Raw genomic sequence first — 10,000 nt, forward strand, 5'->3', positions numbered from 1 at the left:
CGTGTATATATATATATATATATATATATATATATATATATAAATATATATGTATATATATATATATATATACACATATATATACAAGTATATATATATATATATATATATATATATATATATATATATATATATATATATTGTGTGTATACATATGAAACCCCCTCTAAAGTTAACCACGAAGATGAAAGAAGTTTGAACATTTATTAATTTAGATCATGTCATAATATGTATGCACAAAATATTACCAACATTTCACCGGAGAATATAACATGATAGAGTTTTCGTTTAAATATTTCTCGTTAACGAGATTAATTTTCAAGGCCAGATATTTAAAGAGTAAGGATGACATCGGAGAAGATGGCTCACTTAATGATACTTGATAATACACCTAAATAGCATCTCTTTTTTTTATTCAGCAATGCTATTGATAATATAAGAGAGATTACTCGGGTGCCATATGTGGATGAGATCATAGTGAGGGGTAGATGGAGATGGTTTGGGCATGCTCTTCGCACTCCCTAAGAGAGACTAGTTCACAAAACTTCCAACTGGGCTCCACAAGGCACTAGACGAGTTGGAAGACCTAGGCCTACATGGCTGAGAACAATGAATAGTGAAGTGGGAGATGATGATTGGAGAAGTATTGAATTAAAAGCTCAAGATAGAGACGTCTGGCAAAATCTAACCGAGGCCCTTTGCGTCAATAGGAGTAGTAGGAGATGATGATAAGAGTGAAGGACTATGAAGCATGAAGTGGGAGATGATGAATGGAGAAGTATTGAATTAAAAGACCAAGATAGAGACGACTGACGAAATCTAACCGAGGTCCCTAGCGTTAAAAGGCGTAGGAGATGATGATGATGATGATTAATAATATCCCTTATAGTACCAAGCGGTGTTGCAGTGAGTGTGAAGTCGTGATCCATGAATTGTCCCCAGGCGATCAGGAAGAGAGTCACGGCATGGTCGTGGTAACCCTCGTCTCGGTGAAGCTTAGTTGATACAAGCCTGGGATTCGGAAGGGATGCCCCTCTTACCACGCTCTCCCGGGGTGCTTGCAAGCCATCGCTGTACGCTGGGCGTACTAACCTTTGGGGTGAGGAGGATGCGCCAAAATATGATTATTTCTATTATAGATTTCATTAGATTTTAAGATAATTTTTCAAATTATTCTTACTCTTCAAAATTTTCTTTGAAAATGAAAAAGAAACATTATTTTTTATTTGATAATGTGCTTTGTACACATACACATGTACACACACGCGCGCGCGTGTATATATATATATATATATATATATATATATATATATATATATATATATATGTATATATATAAATATTTATATATATTTATATATATATATGTGTGTGTATATATATGTATATATACAGTATATATATATATATATATATATATATATATATATATATATATATATACATATATATATATATATATATATATATATATATATATATACATATATCAGTGTATATATACATATGCAAACACACATATGTATATATATATATATGTATATGAGAGAGAGAGAGAGAGAGAGAGAGAGAGAGAGAGAGAGAGAGAGAGAGAGAGAGAGAGAGAGAAGATCTTATTTACTTAATTTCTCTTATCGTCTTATAAACAGTAGCAGTAAACATGCAAATGTTTTTTCTTCTGAAACTCGATACAATCTAATTTTGATTAAACGTCTTTCTTACCTTGCGAAGACACTCCGGCTAGCTCCTAACGTCGGAACTTGCAAATTATTGCAAAGGCCGTCATAGCGCCTGTAAATTCCTGCACTGCAATCTATATGTGAGGCAAAATCAGGGCAGAACTGTGCAATGTCAGTTTTGCTGACGTCCACAGTTGGCAACAGCATCCACATTTCATATTGAGTCAGGTCAAATCTGGGATCAGGGAAAATTAATGTGGCTTTGAAGTGTATCAGTAATGTCTTTTTATAGTTTATATATGACATATCTGTTTTTGACGTTGTTAATAGTTTCTACAGGACATATCTGTTTTTGACGTTGTTAATAATTTATATATGACATATCTGTTTTTGACGTTGTTAATAGTTTATACAGGACATATCTGTTTTGACGTTGTTACTGTTTTTAGAATGATTTATTGTTAATTTATTCTCATCATTTATGTATTTCCTTCTTTCCTTTCCTCACTGGGCGATTTTTCCCTATTGGAGCCCTTGGGCTCGTAGCATCTTGCTTTTCCAACTAGGGTTGTAGCTTGGCTGGTAATAATAATAATAATAATAATAATAATAATAATAATAATAATAATAATAATAATAATATTGTTCAAATTTGACCTATAGGCTTCCCCAAACCCCGCTTCTTTAGCTCACAAGGATGTTGAACTTGCAGCGACCAAAGAAACTAACGAGTTTGAGAATGACTCAGTTAGGGACGTTACCACATCGGCCATCACAAGTTGTGAGAGATATTAAGAGAAAGTTATATTCAACACAAAGAAGATATAGATGCTTCAAAATAGATATCACATTACATGTCCATGGAAAATGGTATCATATCTGGTAGCGTAAGTGATTAATGTCATTTTCAATTCAGGCTAACAATATAAACAGCTCCGGAAGAGGCATTTAACCGTACATATAAAGGGTGGGGACTGCCAATGATATTGACTAACTATGTTTGTTTTACGTTTACATGAATACATTACCTGGGGTTCACAACGTGCATTTTCTAATAGGTGGTTTTTCGCTTTAAACGTTTTATTACGAACTTCCTTCTCCAGCTAAAGCAAACTTAAAACTTCAATTTGGAACTAGTAAAGAAACAGTTAAGATAATTCCGTAAATAAACAGGGCAGGTTATGGTGGCCTGGTGGTAACGTCCTTGCCTGGTGATTGCCAGACTGGGGTTCAAATCCAGCTCAAAATCGCTAGTTCCTTTGGTTGCTGCAACTTCACCATCTTTGTGAGCTAAGGATGGGGATTGGGGAGCTTATAGGTCTATCCGCTGAGTCATCAGCAGCCATTCCCTGGCCCACCTTTGTCCTAGCTTGGGTGGAGAAGGGGCTTGGGCGCTGATCTTATGTATATATAGTAAGTCTCCAGGGCATTGACCCGCTTGATAAGGCAATGTCAATGTCCCATGCTTCTGCCATTCATGAGTGACCTTTAAAACGACAAAACGCTCCAAACTCCAAATTATAAATGTAGTTTTTATCAAACAAGATGATTATGTCAGTGATATTTTCATTACGAGACAATGAATGTAATAAAACGCAGGATGTAATTCAAATGCCATTATGGATTATTATCGGCTTGTTGTATAGGTATGTAAATGCAAAAAGCGTTATTGTTGTACAATACAAAGGCATAATCCAATCGACCGTTGAGTGATAAGGTTCATTGCCCAGAGACGTAATGGCCTCTGTTATTAATATGTTATGATTAATTGTTATTTGATTCAAGTGGTACTTTCCTCAGGCAGTTTTAGCTTGGTCATTAAATGGTATTTTAGTAAGTATGTATACGAATGATTGTTCTGAAATGTACAGTATAATTTACATGAAATACATTTGATATGGTACAGACATTTATACCTACCATATATATATATATATATATATATATATATATATATATATATATATATATATAAAAATTTATATATAAATATATATATATATACACGCATCTATATATACAATGTATATGTATGTGTTTGTGTGCGCGTGTATATGTATATACATATGTTATAAATATAAACATATATCGCACATATACAGTATATAAATATATATATATATATAATTTATATATATATACATATATATGTAATATATACATATATACATATATATATATATATATATATATATATATATATATATATATATACATATATATATATACATATATATATATATATATATATATATATATATATATATATATATATAATTGTTTACACAGATACGTATCCCATCAGACTTCCTCTGACCTAGCCGAAATTCGAACCATTGAAATCAAAGATATAGACCCATTTACACAATAGCCGTAAAGAATTCTTCAGTGATATAGTTCTTCGCTGAATAATGTACCTAGGTTTAAATTGTCATAGCTACTATACAGTTAAATACCCATACTCTAATTATGAGTTTTCGATTCTCTCTCTCTCTCTCTCTCTCTCTCTCTCTCTCTCTCTCTCTCTCTCTCTCTCTCTCTCTCTCTCTCTCTCTCTCTAACAGGTTTGCGAACTCAAGGTGAAAATCCTTCATATGTCTTTAAAAATAATACTTAGTTTAAAAGACACTCATGAGCGGCAGAAGCAATTCCCTTCTTTATCCAAGCTAGGACCATGGACGGCCAGACACTGGCTGCTGATGACTCGGCTTTGAGACATATAGGCGTTCCAAAAAGCCCTCACACTCAACTTACAAGGACAGTGTTACTGACATTACTTGAAAACTATGGGGGGGGGGGGGGGACTCGAACGCTTAACCACTGGAATGCGAGTTAGGGAATTTTCCAAAGGGGTAAAACGACCCCTTAGAAATATAACAACGTCGTCGAAATATTTCAAAAATAGCTTTTTATTGTTCATTTTTTATTTTGACTATATTCAAGATAATAATTTTACCTGCGAGCGAGAATCCTAGAAGTTTCCAATAGAACTTCTCCTAGAGGGGCAATATCTTCAGGCTTCCATTCCCCAGATGGTTTTACGACAGCTGGAAAAAAGAATCATAATACTTTAGTGCCAGAATAATTGTTCATTATTTTTTTGTTCGCTTGTTCATAGAGGAGCATTCTGTTCTGTGAGATGTTCCCAGGTTTTCATTATTTTTTGTTCGCTTGTTCATAGAGGAGCATTCTATTCTGTGAGATGTTCCCAAGTTTTCATTATTTTTTGTTTGCTTGTTCATAGAGGATCATTCTGTTCTGTGAGATGTTCCCAGGTTTTCATTATTATTTGTTCGCTTGTTCATAGAGCAGCATTCTATTCTGTGAGATGTTCCCAGGTTTTCATTATTTTTTGTTCGCTTTTTCATGGAGGAGCATTCTGTTCTGTGAGATGTTCCCAGGTTTTCATTATTTTTTGTTCGCTTGTTCATGGAGGATCATTCTGTTCTGTGAGATGTTCCCAGGTTTTCATTATTTTTTGTTCGCTTTTTCATGGAGGAGCATTCTGTTCTGTGAGATGTTCCCAGGTTTTCATTATTTTTTGTTCGCTTGTTCATAGAGGAGCATTCTATTCTGTGAGATGTTCCCAGGTTTTCATTATTTTTTGTTCGCTTTTTCATGGAGGAGCATTCTATTCTGTGAGATGTTCCCAGGTTTTCATTATTTTTTGTTTGCTTGTTCATAGAGGATCATTCTGTTCTGTGAGATGTTCCCAGGTTTTCATTATTATTTGTTCGCTTGTTCATAGAGGATCATTCTATTCTGTGAGATGTTCCCAGGTTTTCATTATTTTTTGTTCGCTTTTTCATGGAGGAGCATTCTATTCTGTGAGATGTTCCCAGGTTTTCATTATTTTTTGTTTGCTTGTTCATAGAGGATCATTCTGTTCTGTGAGATGTTCCCAGGTTTTCATTATTATTTGTTCGCTTGTTCATGGAGGAGCATTCTGTTCTGTGAGATGTTCCCAGGTTTTCATTATTTTTTTGTTCGCTTGTTCATAGAGGAGCATTCTGTTCTGTGAGATGTTCCCAGGTTTTCATTATTTTTTGTTCGCTTGTTCATGGAGGAGCATTCTGTTCTGTGAGATGTTCCCAGGTTTTCATTATTTTTTGTTCGCTTGTTCATGGAGGAGCATTCTGTTCTGTGAGATGTTCCCAGGTTTTCATTAATTTTTGTTCGCTTTTTCATGGAGGAGCATTCTGTTCTGTGAGATGTTCCCAGGTTTTCATTAATTTTTGTTCGCTTTTTCATGGAGGAGCATTCTGTTCTGTGAGATGTTCCCAGGTTTTCATTATTTTTTGTTCGCTTGTTCACAGAGGAGCATTCTGTTCTGTGAGATGTTCCCAGGTTTTCATTATTTTTTGTTCGCTTGTTCATGGAGGAGCATTCTGTTCTGTGAGATGTTCCCAGGTTTTCATTATTTTTTGTTCGCTTGTTCATGGAGGAGCATTCTGTTCTGTGAGATGTTCCCAGGTTTTCATTAATTTTTGTTCGCTTTTTCATGGAGGAGCATTCTGTTCTGTGAGATGTTCCCAGGTTTTCATTAATTTTTGTTCGCTTTTTCATGGAGGAGCATTCTGTTCTGTGAGATGTTCCCAGGTTTTCATTATTTTTTGTTCGCTTGTTCACAGAGGAGCATTCTGTTCTGTGAGATGTTCCCAGGTTTTCATTATTTTTTGTTCGCTTTTTCATGGAGGAGCATTCTGTTCTGTGAGATGTTCCCAGGTTTTCATTATTTTTTGTTCGCTTGTTCATAGAGGAGCATTTTGTTCTGTGAGATGTTCCCAGGTTTTCATTATTTTTTGTTCGCTTTTTCATGGAGGAGCATTCTGTTCTGTGAGATGTTCCCAGGTTTTCATTATTTTTTGTTCGCTTTTTCATGGAGGAGCATTCTGTTCTGTGAGATGTTCCCAGGTTTTCATTATTTTTTGTTCGCTTGTTCATAGAGGAGCATTTTGTTCTGTGAGATGTTCCCAGGTTTTCATTATTTTTTGTTCGCTTGTTCACGGAGGAGCATTCTGTTCTGTGAGATGTTCCCAGGTTTTCATTATTTTTTGTTCGCTTTTTCATGGAGGAGCATTCTGTTCTGTGAGATGTTCCCAGGTTTTCATTAATTTTTGTTCGCTTTTTCATGGAGGAGCATTCTGTTCTGTGAGATGTTCCCAGGTTTTCATTAATTTTTGTTCGCTTTTTCATGGAGGAGCATTCTGTTCTGTGAGATGTTCCCAGGTTTTCATTAATTTTTGTTCGCTTTTTCATGGAGGAGCATTCTGTTCTGTGAGATGTTCCCAGGTTTTCATTATTTTTTGTTCGCTTGTTCACAGAGGAGCATTCTGTTCTGTGAGATGTTCCCAGGTTTTCATTATTTTTTGTTCGCTTTTTCATGGAGGAGCATTCTGTTCTGTGAGATGTTCCCAGGTTTTCATTATTTTTTGTTCGCTTGTTCATAGAGGAGCATTCTGTTCTGTGAGATGTTCCCAGGTTTTCATTATTTTTTGTTCGCTTTTTCATGGAGGAGCATTCTGTTCTGTGAGATGTTCCCAGGTTTTCATTATTTTTTGTTCGCTTGTTCATAGAGGAGCATTTTGTTCTGTGAGATGTTCCCAGGTTTTCATTATTTTTTGTTCGCTTGTTCATAGAGGAGCATTTTGTTCTGTGAGATGTTCCCAGGTTTTCATTATTTTTTGTTCGCTTGTTCACAGAGGAGCATTCTGTTCTGTGAGATGTTCCCAGGTTTTCATGAGATGTTCCCAGGTTTTCATTATTTTTTGTTCGCTTGTTCACGGAGGAGCATTTTGTTCTGTGAGATGTTCCCAGGTTTTCATTATTTTTTGTTCGCTTGTTCACGGAGGAGCATTTTGTTCTGTGAGATGTTCCCAGGTTTTCATTATTTTTTGTTCGCTTGTTCACGGAGGAGCATTCTGTTCTGTGAGATGTTCCCAGGTTTTCATTATTTTTGTTTTCGCTTGTTCACGGAGGAGCATTCTGTTCTGTGAGATGTTCCCAGGTTTTCATTATTTTTTTGTTCGCTTGTTTATGGAGGAGCATTCTGTTCTGTGAGATGTTCCCAGGTTTTCATTATTTTTTGTTCGCTTGTTCATGGAGGAGCATTCTGTTCTGTGAGATGTTCCCAGGTTTTCATTATTTTTTGTTCGCTTGTTCATGGAGGAGCATTCTGTTCTGTGAGATGTTCCCAGGTTTTCATTATTTTTTGTTCGCTTGTTCATGGAGGAGCATTCTGTTCTGTGAGATGTTCCCAGGTTTTCATTATTTTTTGTTCGCTTGTTCATGGAGGAGCATTCTGTTCTGTGAGATGTTCCCAGGTTTTCATTATTTTTTGTTCGCTTGTTCATGGAGGAGCATTCTGTTCTGTGAGATGTTCCCAGGTTTTCATTATTTTTTGTTCGCTTGTTCATGGAGGAGCATTCTGTTCTGTGAGATGTTCCCAGGTTTTCATTATTTTTTGTTCGCTTTTTCATGGAGGAGCATTCTGTTCTGTGAGATGTTCCCAGGTTTTCATTATTTTTTGTTCGCTTGTTCATGGAGGAGCATTTTGTTCTGTGAGATGTTCCCAGGTTTTCATTATTTTTTGTTCGCTTGTTCATGGAGGAGCATTCTGTTCTGTGAGATGTTCCCAGGTTTTCATTATTTTTTGTTCGCTTGTTCATGGAGGAGCATTCTGTTCTGTGAGATGTTCCCAGGTTTTCATTATTTTTTGTTCGCTTGTTCATGGAGGAGCATTCTGTTCTGTGAGATGTTCCCAGGTTTTCATTATTTTTTTGTTCGCTTGTTCATGGAGGAGCATTCTGTTCTGTGAGATGTTCCCAGGTTTTCATTATTTTTTGTTCGCTTTTTCATGGAGGAGCATTCTGTTCTGTGAGATGTTCCCAGGTTTTCATTATTTTTTGTTCGCTTTTTCATGGAGGAGCATTCTGTTCTGTGAGATGTTCCCAGGTTTTCATTATTTTTTTGTTCGCTTGTTCATGGAGGAGCATTCTGTTCTGTGAGATGTTCCCAGGTTTTCATTATTTTTTTGTTCGCTTGTTCATGGAGGAGCATTCTGTTCTGTGAGATGTTCCCAGGTTTTCATTATTTTTTGTTCGCTTTTTCATGGAGGAGCATTCTGTTCTGTGAGATGTTCCCAGGTTTTCATTATTTTTTGTTCGCTTTTTCATGGAGGAGCATTCTGTTCTGTGAGATGTTCCCAGGTTTTCATTATTTTTTGTTCGCTTGTTCATGGAGGAGCATTTTTGTTCTGTGAGATGTTCCCAGGTTTTCATTATTTTTTGTTCGCTTGTTCATGGAGGAGCATTTTGTTCTGTGAGATGTTCCCAGGTTTTCATTATTTTTTTGTTCGCTTTTTCATGGAGGAGCATTCTGTTCTGTGAGATGTTCCCAGGTTTTCATTATTTTTTGTTCGCTTGTTCATGGAGGAGCATTCTGTTTTGTGAGATGTTCCCAGGTTTTCATTATTTTTTGTTCGCTTGTTCATGGAGGAGCATTCTGTTCTGTGAGATGTTCCCAGGTTTTCATTATTTTTTGTTCGCTTGTTCATGGAGGAGCATTCTGTTCTGTGAGATGTTCCCAGGTTTTCATTATTTTTTGTTCGCTTGTTCATGGAGGAGCATTCTGTTCTGTGAGATGTTCCCAGGTTTTCATTATTTTTTTGTTCGCTTGTTCATGGAGGAGCATTTTGTTCTGTGAGATGTTCCCAGGTTTTCATTATTTTTTTGTTCGCTTGTTCATGGAGGAGCATTCTGTTCTGTGAGATGTTCCCAGGTTTTCATTATTTTTTGTTCGCTTGTTCATGGAGGAGCATTCTGTTCTGTGAGATGTTCCCAGGTTTTCATTATTTTTTTGTTCGCTTGTTCATGGAGGAGCATTCTGTTCTGTGAGATGTTCCCAGGTTTTCATTTTTTTTTTGTTCGCTTGTTCATGGAGGAGCATTTTGTTCTGTGAGATGTTCCCAGGTTTTCATTATTTTTTGTTCGCTTTTTCATGGAGGAGCATTCTGTTCTGTGAGATGTTCCCAGGTTTTCATTATTTTTTGTTCGCTTGTTCATGGAGGAGCATTCTGTTCTGTGAGATGTTCCCAGGTTTTCATTATTTTTTGTTCGCTTGTTCATAGAGGAGCATTCTGTTCTGTGAGATGTTCCCAGGCGAACTATTGCCTTTCCAAATAGATCTGTAGGAATGTAATCTTTGAGTGATAATACTGTAGTAACAATGTATTAGGATTTCATGAGGACTTTATTTTCCTTGTATACTAAACTAGGATTTGATGCCTTCTTACTCCCCAAGATAGATTTGTTCACCAAACT

General features: G+C 36.0%; 1 protein-coding gene across 1 annotated transcript in view; it reads right to left on the reverse strand.

Annotated features, from left to right (window-relative positions):
• LOC137640514 (peroxidase-like) overlaps positions 1–10,000 on the reverse strand; it is a 51,070-nt gene that overhangs the window by 24,770 nt on the left and 16,300 nt on the right. The window contains exons 4-6 of the mRNA XM_068373040.1: positions 4,636–4,726; positions 1,723–1,914; positions 893–1,092 (exon numbers count right to left, since the gene is read on the reverse strand). Of these exons, the coding sequence (XP_068229141.1) occupies positions 893–1,092; positions 1,723–1,914; positions 4,636–4,726 (483 nt within the window). The remainder of the gene's footprint in view (positions 1–892; positions 1,093–1,722; positions 1,915–4,635; positions 4,727–10,000) is intronic.

The sequence above is a fragment of the Palaemon carinicauda genome, chromosome 5, assembly GCF_036898095.1.
Source record: "Palaemon carinicauda isolate YSFRI2023 chromosome 5, ASM3689809v2, whole genome shotgun sequence".
Classification (NCBI taxonomy): Eukaryota; Metazoa; Arthropoda; class Malacostraca; order Decapoda; family Palaemonidae; genus Palaemon; species Palaemon carinicauda.